Source organism: Nymphaea colorata, chromosome 10 (genome assembly GCF_008831285.2).
Source record: "Nymphaea colorata isolate Beijing-Zhang1983 chromosome 10, ASM883128v2, whole genome shotgun sequence".
Taxonomy (NCBI): domain Eukaryota; kingdom Viridiplantae; phylum Streptophyta; class Magnoliopsida; order Nymphaeales; family Nymphaeaceae; genus Nymphaea; species Nymphaea colorata.
The window spans coordinates 11,369,125-11,382,684 of record NC_045147.1 but is presented as its reverse complement, the minus strand read 5'-3'; the positions used below and the strand labels follow the sequence as shown (position 1 = coordinate 11,382,684).

The window sequence follows — 13,560 nt, the reverse complement described above, 5'->3', positions numbered from 1 at the left end:
AACTACTGAAAACTTGCTGTTTACTCTGGATTTGCATGGTTGAGAAAACTGAGTCTCAACATTATGAAGTTTGGCCATACTTTGCTCCGATTTATTTAAAGAGTGATCATCAATTTGAGAGATTCGAATCATGTTCCGGCTACTCACTCTTTCGAATATGGCAAAGTTCCCGACCAATTTTAGTTGGCACTCTGATGAAGAAGAAGAACAGTTCTGAAACGGGTAAATTAAGATCCTTCAGCTTGAAGGAGATTTAGAGTTCGAACGTCCATCTGTAATCTAATCTGTAACACCAAAATAGAAGTCAAGTGGTGTCAGTCTCCTGATTAGACGTCTCTCACACGCCTCTCTCCTAAAAGGGAAGAAAGTGAAAGCTAATCAACCACAATAACTCTGGTTCCTCTTTCTGTCTCCCCTCTCCAACAAAATCAGACAAATGATTTCTGGAGGTAGCAATTCTGCGATTGCCTCTTCTTACAGGACTGATTATGAACAAGACTGCTCAAGTGAAGCACACGCTGCCCACACCATTTATATTTAACGCAAAATCCTATCTTCCGGCTACCAATCAAATGGATTCATGGCATAGATAAGGTTGCCTGTTTGTATGGATCGAAGAGAGCGAGATTCATGATTACTCCCAACATCTTCCGAGCCTGGAGCGATGGATTTTTGCCTGTGAATAAGCACCGACGGGCCTTTGATGCTGCAGATGATGATGACAAAGAAAAGATTATAAGGAAGAGGCAAAAGGTCGCCTAAGAGGCGTCTCATCATCCCACTAGCAGGAGAGAGAGATTTGCCGCCTCGTGGACTGCACCATCCAAGGGTCTCTTGCCGACGACTGGGGGAAATGCTGGTCGGATCCTCGTTATTATCAGAGAAGGGCCGGAGGCCTGTGGAGGGTGGGGAACGAAGAAACGAGGCCTGAACGCGGCGGAGATCACAACCCAGCATTCGCAAAAGAGAGAGATACCGTGGGAGAGAGAGAGGAGAGAAGAAAGGGGGGAAAAACTGGGAGATCGGTCGGGAAATGGAAGATGAAGGCGGGGATGCATTCGGCGTTCCGGCGGCGCTGTTGCAGGAAGGAGTCGGGGAGGAAGAAGGAGACACCCGGCGGTTCATCTCGGAGATGGTGGTTTTCCAAGGGGAGGGGCAGGAGGAAGAGGAAGAAGACGAGGAGGAGGAGGTGGAAGACGAGCAGTCCGTCAAGGATCCCGTCGCGGCCTCGGCGGCTGATGTGGCAGGAGGGTCTGGTGCTGCGGACTGCTCCAGCGGGAGTTCCATGAACGAAAACGACATGGATTCCGACGTCCCCGACGAGGACGCCGGTACGCTCGGGAAAGCCCTAACTCTAAACCCGCCGAGGTTGGTGAACCCACAGCCCCACATCTCGACACAGTTCTTCACCTTCAACCGCGAATCTCATAGCCTGATGGTTCGGTGCATCGTGGACCGCCGGCTGGCGACGCCGGAGGAGATTAGAACGGCCACCCCACAATCGGTGCTCGCGTCGTGGCGCGGCGTGTGGAAGGACCGGAACGAGGGCACTGCCTACATCACTGGGTGGAAGCGCATCCAAGAGAAGCTCAACGCCCACATCGACGAGCAAGGGATCGAATTCCTCTACTTCAAGAACAATCCCCAGCAGTACGTCTCCCACGTCGACCAGTGGCAGGACATTGTCATGAGCTTCCACGGCGATGCCGATTTCAAGCACCTCGGCCTCAAGGAGACCATCGAGCGGATCAAGCAGGTTTGGACGGTTGGTGCCAAATTCTACGGCATCCCTGAGTCTTTCATCCGCGTCTGCATCGGCTCCTGCCCCGTCTGCTCGGACGCCGGCTCCAACAGCGCGGCCAGGAGCAAGCGGCGCCGCTTTGAGTACACCGAATCATTCGAGGTCCCGGCGAAGGAGGTGCCCTGGAGGCTTCAGCAGCTCGCCGCCAAGCACAAGGTCGTGCTCTGCATCCGTCAAAAGTATATCAGATACAAGCCATTCATGGCAGAGGTGAAGGATTACGCCTGCCACAGAGCTGGGGAGCCCAACCCCAAGAGGTCCAGGGTTCTTAAGAGGGAACCCTACGCCTCTAAGAGGTGCGGGTGCGGGTTCAGGATCAGGGCCATCGTTCCGATTACCAATTACAACGAGAAAGAGAAGAGCTTCGTTTACCAGGAAGAAGGCATGGCGGTGTTCAAGCTCTACGCAGTCCATTCAGGGCATGAGCCCGGGCCCCTGGATGGAAGCGCCAGGATATTTCACAGGGTAGTTGGCATGAAGGATGAGAACATGGGCTTCTTTGGAGCCACTACAGGAGGTCATGATTCAGATACTAGTGGTTCGCATATTTCTGTTCTGCAACAGGTTCAGGATCTTCAAGTTGAGATTGGGGCATTGCAGCTCGCAAAGATGCCAGAGGAGCTGCTTCATTCCTTATCTCAGGATCTTTCTGCAATCATTAATAGGCTTAGAAGTATACGAGAGGATGAGGTTGGATTATTGATCGGAAAGCAAAACCCTGAACAGGTTCTAGTTGGTGATCACCATTCTGGATTCGGGGGAGAGTGGGAAGATCATCATCGCCATTCACAAATACATGCAGATGGTGACCTGATTGAAGGGGAAGATGATGAAGCGTTCGAGCAGAGTTTAGAGAATGTTGCTCAGTGGGACGCTCTGAGGGCTGAATGCAGGAGCAAGGATATCTTGAGGGAGAATTGCAAGTCTGATAAGTGGTTGGACTCCGTGAAAGAAGCATGTCATGAGTTTGATGGGAAGAGTATTCTTGTATGTGAAGACACGAAACTTGTGAAGCCCATAAGGCATGAAGGCCCTATGGTGGTGGATTCAAGTCTTATAGGGATACAGGTAGATGGGTTTTACTCTGATAATTCCAAGTGGTATGATTCACCTTGCCCACTAGATCCAGGTTCAGACTGTGGAGATGGGAGCTTCAGAGATGGGATTATGTAGTGCAGCTTGCACTTCATCGGGCTAACTAGACAGTTGAGGTTGTTTTGGCCCTTCTTTCCGAATGGAAATGTTTATTTGTAAATTAGTGTACAGAAGGATGGTTTGGAACAAAATCGGAAGCATTCAATCAAAATTTATCCTGTAAGGCTCTGGTTTCTCTTCTCTGCGCTTATTAATCCCTGATGGATATCCTGCAATATATACTTTTTTCACATATGCTTCTGGAACTTGGTAGTCAGTTTATCCAATCAGCTTGTTCCTCCCCCTTCTTTTTATGTTAATGTTGTTTATCTGCTTGTTATAGAGTACGGACTGCATTGCGTGCTGTAGATGTTGGCCGCTTGACTTATTATTAGATCTGAATATTTTCGGCTACGTATAGGATGGGAATATTTTTTTTTTGCTGAATGAAGATGTATATGCTATTTTTAGGTTATTTAAATTTTAAACTACTAAACAAAAATAAACTCCACAAATGTGGGGCTTGTAACTACCTATCATTTATTTTTTGAGTTCCTTTTATGAATTAATATTTGCAGCAGACATTGTAGGGAATTCGAGGGGATTCCCATATTTTGTGACAAGTAATGTAAATGGCTGTGGAGAGAAATTTTTGGTTGTGATTTGTATGTGAGGCTCCAGTATGAGATCTCTTAACCATTTGTGTGTTGATAGCATTTGATAGGGAGGTTTCATTCTGAGACCTTCCTTAATTGGCTCATTTCTTTCAAGTAGTTGAAATTCAACACGATCCCTGATAACAATGACACTGATTTGCTATTGATTTGAAGCACGACTGAAGAGTTTAATGATTTCATTTAGTCTCTTAATTGACACAGCAACAAGAGACATTTGATTTGGATCTGACATAGCAAAAAGAGGGATTTGATTTGGAGCTAACCTACTAGGTTTCCAAGATTTTGTCATAGAGCCGTATGCTGTTGTTAAATGGACTTACAGTAGAAATTTGATTGGTCATATGGTTCTTTTCCGAGCAGGCGATAGTGCAACTGCAAAATCACTTCTTTGGGTTATAAAACTGGATGCAACAGGATTCTGCATTTTCTTACATGGTGTAACAGAGGGACATACACGATGTGTGAAGAGGGTTAACGAATTTGGCAGATGTAATTTTAAAAGTAATGGTATTTGTTGGCTGTTCAAGTAAAGCAAGGCCTTTGTAGCATGGGTAGTCATAGAGTGGTAGTATGTTTTAACAAGCCTATTCAAGGTCGACTGGTATGCACAGATAAATAATTGTTGGGGATTGGTTATTTTTCATGTAGCTATTAGGTAACTGGTAAATACAGAGTAAGCTAGATCCAAACGGATTGTTTTAAGAAAACCCACTTGAACAATAGGTTAAGGATCTATTTGGTTAGGTTGTTATTTAACTGCTTTTGATTAGTAAAGAACATTTGAAAGTGCTAGAAACTTCACTTCTTTCCCTACAATTGTGAAAAAGCTCCTGTTTGGGTGGCTAGTTACTTCACCATGCAAAAGAAGGTCCAACTCTCACATGCTTCTAATGTTTTTGTCTTTTTTCCCAACCAAACCATACTGTTTGGGTTCAGGCTGGGTAGCGTTCATGTGCTTGTATATTTTTTCTTGGGTAATTATCCAATAAACTTCCAGTAAGGTGCTATACCTATTAATGGGAGTAAGTATACAACTATAAGGCCTGCACTATCTTACATGATCCCTTGGTTCCTGGACTCAACTAACTAATGTAACATAGATGCATGAGAAAGGCTGGTGTGTCTGTGTCAGTATGGCAGACCAATTTGGCACTATTAGGCAGAGTTAGGTCAGACACAGTTTTATCGACAATTTTTAAGTGAAAGGCGTGAAGCTTTCACTTTATTTTGTCATTGTTTTCAAGTTTAATTTAGTGAAATGATATTTATCGCTTATTGAACTTAAAAACTATGTTGTTTGATGCATTATATGCATGAACTTATGAATTATTTTGCTTCAATTTTATTTCTACATATATACATAATGACGTTTACCCTGCCTTACCCGATACCCACATTTTTTATAGTTGCTGTGTCCAAGCCATGCTGCATCTTAGTAACTAACCTTGTGCTAATACTTAATTGGGTAGCTAAAGAACCTAATTCACCACATAAACAATGTCCAAGGAGCCATTCAGCATTTCAGCTAATAGCAGAAGAGGCCAAAAGACCTAGGTGCACTGATTGTTCATAAGACTGCTACCTTTCTGAAGGCGAATTAACCACATTGATAAGTTAGAAACTTGGAACAATATGCTTTTAGGGCCACCTCCTAGTGGAGTTAATGGGGTACTTAAAGGATGATCCCAACTGCCTCCATGCTATTTTAAAAAAAGACACAATGAAAACATTAAAACCAATGAAGATGGAAACAAACCTGTCTTTTTCTTGTTTTTCTCAAAAAAAACACCAAAATGGATTTTTCACAGTTTTTTCATCTTTTTATCGTGCTCTTTTCTCATTATTTTTTACGCTGTTTTTGCTTTAAAGTTTTCAAACTGAAGTTAATTTATCTATCTCCATTTCTATCTTTACTAAAACATCATTTTTATCATTTTATCAAATTGGTTTTTATGTTTTTGTCAGTTTTAAATTAATTTATTTTTTTCTATTTTTTAGGAATTTTCTTTTCCAAAAAAAAATTGCCAAACTTTTCCCAAGATTTTTGCCGAAAAATACCTGAGATAAACATTGATGTTTACAACCCATCAATGACATTTGTAACTATGCTATTCTAATAACTTGCTTTTCTTGATCTAAACCTTCTTGTTCTCGATCGATGAAGTTTGCTAACCTCATTTATCTTTTAAATATTCAGCCAAATTTTAATAATTCAATTAGTTTATTGTGTGTATTACATATCGTACGATATGGGGTCGTATCGTACAATATGTATCGTCGCGTTTCAAAAATGCGATACGATACACCACCTGTTTATCGTGCCTTTATCGTACGTATCGTGCGATACAGTTACAAACTTACAATACATTATGATACAGTTACGATATGTTGATTTTTTATAATTTTTTTCGGAGTTTTTTCTATTTTTTCTGATTGTTTTTTTTTAAAAAAAACACGATACAATTACGCTACGTTAGAATATTTTATGATACAGCGTATCTTAAAGCCAGGCCGATACGGCTGACGATATGTTTTTTACAACATTGGTTTGTTCACATTGTTGGCATATGGTTTATAACATTGTCACAGATATCATGTCCTTTTTGAAAAGACCTGATTTATGTTAAGAATGATTAAGATGAATAAGTTGGTTAAAATCAGGAGGAATCTTCCAGCAGGTTTGATGCGGAAAAAGCTGGAAAAGAGATGCATTTTTTTTGGAAAAAATGCCAACATAAATTTATTGCATTTTTTTACATTTTTATCATGTTAAATGTTATGTGATTGTTTCTCTAAAATTTAAAATTTAAGTTAAATTATTTGTCTTCGTTTCTATAATTACCAAAACATGGTTTTTATCATCTTGTCTTGTTAGTTTTTATGTTTTCGTATTAGTTTCTAATTATTTTATTTTTACCCAATTTTAAGATTTTTTCTTTTCTAAAAAATTGGTGAATTTTTTCCGAGATAAACAACTTTGCCAAACAATATTCAAGAAAAAACTGATCGCTTAAACCCAAGAATAATATTTGTGACAAGGGTTTTAATGGACAATAGCTTAGTTATGGACTCACATTTTCTTTTACAGCTGGCAGAGACTTTGCTTCAAACAACACACCTACGTAATTTGTTTCCATCACGGTTAATGTAAAAGCTGCTCGGAAGTTGTTTTGTAAAATTAACCTGTTGACTCTAATAGGCAACCATTTCTCTGTAATGGTTGGCTTTGTTCTTCTTCCATAATCGTTTAGTTACAAATAATATTATTAATTTTTATATTTGTGTTTGTCTGTAGGGATTTACATTTTTTATCAATTACTTTACGATTTTGTTTGGTCATGGTGCTTGCTAGGTCTATACTGGACCAGTTTATGGAATTTCTTCATTGCAAGATGGCTGGTGGATTACTTGCCAGTTGCTTTAATTTTGTAAATATGCCATCTCTTACTTATTCGGAAGGTTTTGCTTGGTTGTGGAAATACTGTGGAGGAGACGAACATATTTGTCCAGCTGGCCTTTTATATTAATGGTTATGTGGTAGTGAAATAGTTCATAAAGACCATTTCATGATCAGGTTGACCCTCGACAGAACTTATTGTTATGCATCACATTCTCACTTTTCGATCCTCGATAGATGATGATGAACATCATTCATCAAAATTATTTCCCATGCTAGTGGTGGCAATTAAATAGCAGCTGATCTATGTGGCATGTATACATCAATGTCATAGATTTATCACTTATATCAATTCTGTGAATTTGTAGATGAGACTAAATATGTATAATTATTAAGTGAACAAATGAATGCTACTATATCACACGAATTGAAGAAACAAATGAAAGGAATGAGTTTCTTTGCTTATCTAAATTATGGGTTTTTGACAGATATGTGGTCTAGTAGGTTTTCACTTTTTTATGATATATATATTGAATGCTTGATGCTGGAAGGGCTTTCTTTTGATTGGATCCCTGGTTCCTTCTTCCAAGTAAGTTCTGTCTTCATTTCACTATTCTGCATCACTTATTGGTATATGAAGCACTGCATATGCAACGTACTGTATCGATGATCAATTGACCATGCTTACTTCACTTTTGCTATGTAATGCTTTTCACTTTGGTTGATGTGAATGTGGAATCCGATTGGGTTTGTGGCATAGGCTATTTATGTAATCGTTTCCTCGCTTATTACTTTCTGGGTGGTTCTTTGGTTCAAGATCAGTGTTGGGATCCTTAGGGAAGTTTCTTACCTTTGCATTTCAAATATCATTCTGTTCAAGATGCAGGACTTACCACGGTGTACCAGGGTCTTGAATTGTTCTCTTTCTGTATGCTCTTTTTAATACACCAGCATTACCCCGCCTCCAAAGTGTTTTCATACCAGATGTAACAGGACATCAGAAATATGACCGTCTTGTTTTTCTGCGAGCCATAAAAGTTGTGAATAATATCACATCCAATCCTTAAGCTTAACCTGAATGTGCAGGATGTCAATAAAGTGCAGGATCCTTCTCCATGTTATTGGTCCAGACTAACTTCAGCTACTACCAGCAAAGAATGTATGATTATTCCCGTCCTTCATGTAAGAAAGACCAAACCTCTTATTAGTTTCTTCTTTTGTGTGTTTGTCCTCTCAATTTTCCCCTTAAGTCATCCTTCTCTTCTCGAACTCTTTTGGTAAGAGACTAGTCTAAGTAGTACTTTAGATGTTACATTTGGCCTGTTTATTGAAGAATGGTTATTCTTCTAAAATGACATTATCTTGAACCTTGTAAAAATTACCTTTGAGGTTAATTCTGAATTTTATCTCGTTTATATTCCGCCTCATGAAAAGAAAAGATTCAAGAGTTTATTGTTGGAGTGTATGAGATGCTTGACATGACTCTCTTTCTGTTTTTGCTCATCTTTAGAAGGAGCATTTGGTGTGATATGTATCATATGCCTTTTTATAGTCCACATGGTCTATGTGATGTTTCTTTGCCCTTTGTCTTGCTTTGTTTCACTGATAACTGTGAAACCTGGAAAGGATTAAATTATCCAGTAGAAAACATATTTACACTAATAACTAATTGATTTAAATATGTTTTTTGTTTCTTTTAATAAATAAATCCAATCCCTTGAATGCAGTCATCTGCTTGGAAGCTGTAGCAGTTAGTCTATGGCGAGGGTCTTCCTCCTATGGGATTTGGTAAAGCACCTTCATTATTTAGCTGGCTTGTCTTTAAAAAATGATTAATTTTTGCTACTTTCTGCTAGCGTCTGACAAAATGGACACTCCATGATATTCCATTTATCTTTCAAGCTATATACCGCGTTGCCTCTTAAAAGAATTCCTGACCTAAGATATCTGCCTAAAAGTTGTCAGTATATGCTGTTACATGTCAATTGTAGTTGCCCCAAGCTTTGGCTGTTTAAACTGAGAGATCTGCTGAAGCTCCATGAAGTCTTTGTTAAACCTCAAGTCATTGACTACCTTCTTATACTTGACATGATTTTGAGCACCTTCCAAGTACTGGAGTTGTGAAGTATGTGTCTTCTGCTAAAAAATTGCCTCATGGTGGGTATGGTTAGTCCCTGTATGCTGTCTGGATAATTGTTGAGAGCTAAACTTGTTTATTTGTGTTAGGTAATGCAAATATGGTCCAGGTTTCTGATGTCTGACATGGTTCTGGTTCTTGGCCATCTAAGTTTCTGCATGGTTTAGCTGATGTGGTTCTTGGCCATCCAGAGGATTAATGACAGCTGTAGCTTTTGCTTAAGTTAATAAATAATCTTAACGAATTGTGTTTCAATGAACTGTTAGCTCTCTCTTGAGCAAGTTGTCAAACTGAAATTTAAGGTTGACAAGAACATGTTTAAGCTATTATAGACTTAATATTTCTGTCTTTAAAACTGCAAAATTTTGCCTGTGACGGGAGCCAGTGGGCATAGGTTATCGGAAGCAAATATCTTGTTTTGATGACTTGTTGAGAAGATTGTCCCTTTTGCCTTGAACCTGTGTCATCTAGCATCAGATTGGCTTGAAAGTGAAATTTCATTCAAATGGGATGTTGAAGATGTTGCTAAGTATACAGGTTACGTTCGTCGATGCAGTTGAAACCCGTATATCTGATTCACTTGGCAGTGTCATATGATGCGAGCATGGATCTTCTGCTCCACAATCCATATTTTGAAGGAAGAAATGGTCGTCAACCTATTGGGAGAGTTTTACCTCTTGGTAGCTGTATTTTACAGGGATTCATGAGAGGGTGTCTGCAAATCAGATAACACCTGTGGTTTTGCTGATTCAGATAACTGGACCTTCTTGCAGGTGTGTGATTTTAATGATTTCAGATAAATTTGTTAGTTTAGGTCAACTAGATGTCATGCCTGTCCACTTGGCCAGAGGGATGAGCTTCAGCACCTTCATGTGGAAGGCCAGAGTTCAACACTCAAAGTGCGTCACTTGACTTAATGTGGTGAGTATTTGCCGCCAGTTTACTAATAAAAAAGTTGGCCTGGCATTATCCTGATCTGTTAGTTTGGCAATTTAAAATTGATGGTTTTAAGATGTGGTATAGCAGTTGCACAAAGGAGAGTGTGCTTATCTTCTCAGGGTCCTTGGATAATTTTCTTTTTCCTTTTCTCCTTTGTTGAGCTTCTTGTAGCGTCACAGACCAAGTCTACCAAACACGAAAAAAGTAACTGGCCGGATTATTGCGTCAGTAGATCGAACAAGACCGCCTTCAGAATATAATATTTTAATGGTGGAAAGACCAGAAAAATAGGTTAAACCGGGGCTGCAAAAGTAGATGGTCAGATTCCATGTTTGGTTTCCTTAATTTGATTTGCTCATCTATGCGTTGCTGGGCGATCATACTGTTTAGTAAATGAAAAGATCTTTTGCTAGGAACAAGAGCCATGCTCGAATCAAATATTTACCTTGGAATGATGTACACAAGTCGCCCTTTAATGTGAGTACGATTAAAGTAAGGATTAGTTATCGAGGTGGAGTTTATCTTGGATACATCCCACTTGCACGCAACTTGTTACTTTTTTTATTTTAAAACGGTATTTAGGATTCATCTTATACTTTAATTATTTCATATATTTTTTCAGTTTTTGAATGTAATATTATATTTTTTTAATTGCCTTTTAAGAGCCGTGAATTTAAAATCAGACACACCCACCCAATCCTCCGATGTTAAACATGACGTTTACTTAATGCAAAAAGGCAAAATAACTGTTAATCTTAGGTGTGACCAAAGATCTCTAGTTTGATCAACCATGGACTTTATCATTGATATTTTTCCATATCAGCAAAAGTGTGCCACATTTGATCCGTGGATTTCATAATCAAACGACCCCTCATAGATTTAGTGGTTAAAACTATCAGATTAGATTAGGCACTTGGAAAAGGGCCCGCCCTGCCTTTGCTTCCCTAAGAAGGGTGCACATGAGGGAAAAAAAAAGGAAAAACAGTAACTAAAACAAACTTGTGTGACTTAAACCATGGAAATTTGCCTGTAAGGTCGACTGAAGCTGCTTCGACTCAGATTCGATTCACCAAGGCATCCCTTATGAGGTTGTTTGGTATCAGCAACATTACCGTCTCATGTATCTGTCAATAGAGAATATCCATATAACACTTTTTAAAGTGTTCGATGAATCTAACCATTGTTGGGTTAGGTGCATAGGACAATAGCAGAATGTTACTATTTCCAAGCTACCTTTATATGTAGGAGCATTACTCGGATTCAAGTTTGATCTTGACATGTCGGAACCTTGAATCCCTTGACAGTGGTAAGACTTAATTTTATCCCAGTTCCTTATCAAATTTGTGATAACATGTATCAGGACTCACTTACTTGAATTGTATACCAAATCTGAGTCGAATACACTTGGGGGTCATTAGGAATACTATATAAGTGTTTGGTGAATCTATTAAAAAAAATAGATTCGTGAAACACTTGTTCAAGAGCTCCATGAGTCGAACTTAGTTTTGAAGTAGATTCATTAAACACTCACATAGTGGTTCTTAATGCTAAACAGTCCCTTCCAATTATTTTAAAGCTTACTTTTGGGTCGTCAATTTTGGATCTAATGGGCCCTTTTACATGCCAATTAGCTGGAGAACCTTTTGGAAGGAAGGAAATGAGAGAAACTGGTACGATTCTGAGAATCCTCACCGTGTTTGACCTTGATTAAATCAAATCATGCGAGAATATTCTCAAGAAGCGTGGTCGCGGCAACAATGGCTGATTGTGTGGGAGGGAGGATGTTGGTTAAGAGACGCCATGGAGGGCAAGGATAAGCGTGCCTACCCACAGTATTGAAGCAGTTGGTCACGCCTGGTTCTTTGAATAGTTGCACCATTCAAGAGCGACAATTAGTGCAAAACAGTAAGCCACCTCTCAACAAGGAGTTCAGAACAGGGGGAACTAAGAAGCATTGACCTACTGTTGATGACAGGAAAGTTGGTAAAGACAATGAATCATGCACATGGTGGTGCTCGACACATGACGCACCTCTCTCTCTCTCTTTATGTGGATATGTTCTTAAACTTCAAATGGAGCGAAGGAAGTCAGACTTCTCTGTAATGGAAGAAGCTTCAGGGTTTTCTCACCATGTGTTTGATCAAACGCGCCCTTGGGAGATGGGGAGAAGGAAAGGAGTAGGAAGAATTATTTGGCGTCCACGATGATGAGTACAGTGGCGTCATGCATTACGATCTCTAACGGCTTCTATTTTATGCTTCCATCCATCCTTCCCTTTCTCCTGCACGCAGCTGCGAGAAACAATGACGAGAGAAGATTCGACAGGGAAGATTTTTTAAAGCCATTTTTCTAATGGGAATCCGCCGTAATGGGTGATCGAATTTGAGGGCTGCCCATGTCTCCTGCATGATTGTTATAGAATAGCATGATTTCTCACGTTTAGTAATGGAGGTCAACCTCTTGCTCTCCGCCGGACGCCAAAAACAGAACTCGGGTGTCGTAGCCCATGTCCCTTGAGATAACGACTTAATGTTTCTCTAATTAAATCACAAGACAGAATTGTATAAAAACTACGGCGATGATTAAGGTTCTTTAGGATGCCCGCGGTAATTTCCAGGCTCCTTTTCTTTCTTTATAACCTTCATCTGATTTAACTTTTAACATCTTAAAATTTTCAGATCCGTGTGTTCCAGTTCTTAGACCAGAAGCTAGCACCCAATCTATATCAATTTAACTTGGCGGACCATCATCTTGGCAGGAAGTATTTTCAAGGTCAGGAAGCCACAATGCTTAAGATTCTCCATTGCCATGGCGACACTTTAGTTTTTTATACTCAATTCAATGTGGAGGCTTGATTCTCTCATTTCAGCAAAGCTATGCCACAGAATTCATGAATTGTGAAACTTTTGGGCCCGCAGACACATCAGAAATTTGAAGGGCAAAGCTAATTGATTAATTGCTGCGCTCTGAAAGTACTGAGCATGTCGATCCATTGGCTGAAATCCTTAAACCATTACTGACCGCATTGTTCGTGCATTAATGGTGATAAGAACACGAGTAATGACACTTCTTCACGAAGTGCTTACCCTCTTGATGATCATCAGCAGATGTTGATTTCTGCGCATTCCGTTCATTCTGCGGCGCAAGTCAATCACCATTTCCCGAAAAGACAGAAACAAAGAACAACCGGCCATTGTTCGTGGTGTATTTTTCTAAGAAAAACGGAGACGACTTACATCGGCAATCGAGGGACGTTTTGAGGAATGAAAGGGAAAGCCTCGTGGCTACTTTTCGAAATTAAGCACAACTCAAACACTCCTCCCCAAAGGCTGAAGAATATTGAGAAACGAGACAGCATCAGCCGTCGGCCTTGTCGTCGTCCATTAAACTAATGCCTTCACACGTCATTGCTTACTAGCAGAAGAACAGACGTCCGCTCAAGGCTTCACGACCACAACGTTCAGTAAGATTATTA

The 13,560-nt window shown here is 40.0% G+C and overlaps 1 protein-coding gene across 4 annotated transcripts; it reads left to right on the top strand.

The window, feature by feature from the left end:
- The first annotated feature begins 370 nt into the window (after positions 1-370).
- Positions 371-9,501, top strand: LOC116263187 (uncharacterized). Of its 4 annotated transcripts, none has more exons than XM_050080319.1 (4): positions 371-3,115; positions 8,096-8,191; positions 8,737-8,797; positions 9,236-9,501. In XM_050080319.1, exon 1 carries the CDS (start codon positions 1,034-1,036, stop codon positions 2,972-2,974), a length of 1,941 nt encoding a protein of 646 aa, XP_049936276.1. In that variant the 5' UTR covers positions 371-1,033; the 3' UTR covers positions 2,975-3,115; positions 8,096-8,191; positions 8,737-8,797; positions 9,236-9,501. The 4 variants fall into 4 exon arrangements, with proteins under 4 accessions (XP_049936276.1, XP_049936277.1, XP_031498677.1 ...); XM_050080320.1 differs by lacking the exon at positions 8,737-8,797 and adding an exon at positions 7,498-7,598; XM_031642817.2 differs by lacking the exon at positions 8,737-8,797.
- The last annotated feature ends 4,059 nt before the right edge of the window (positions 9,502-13,560 follow it).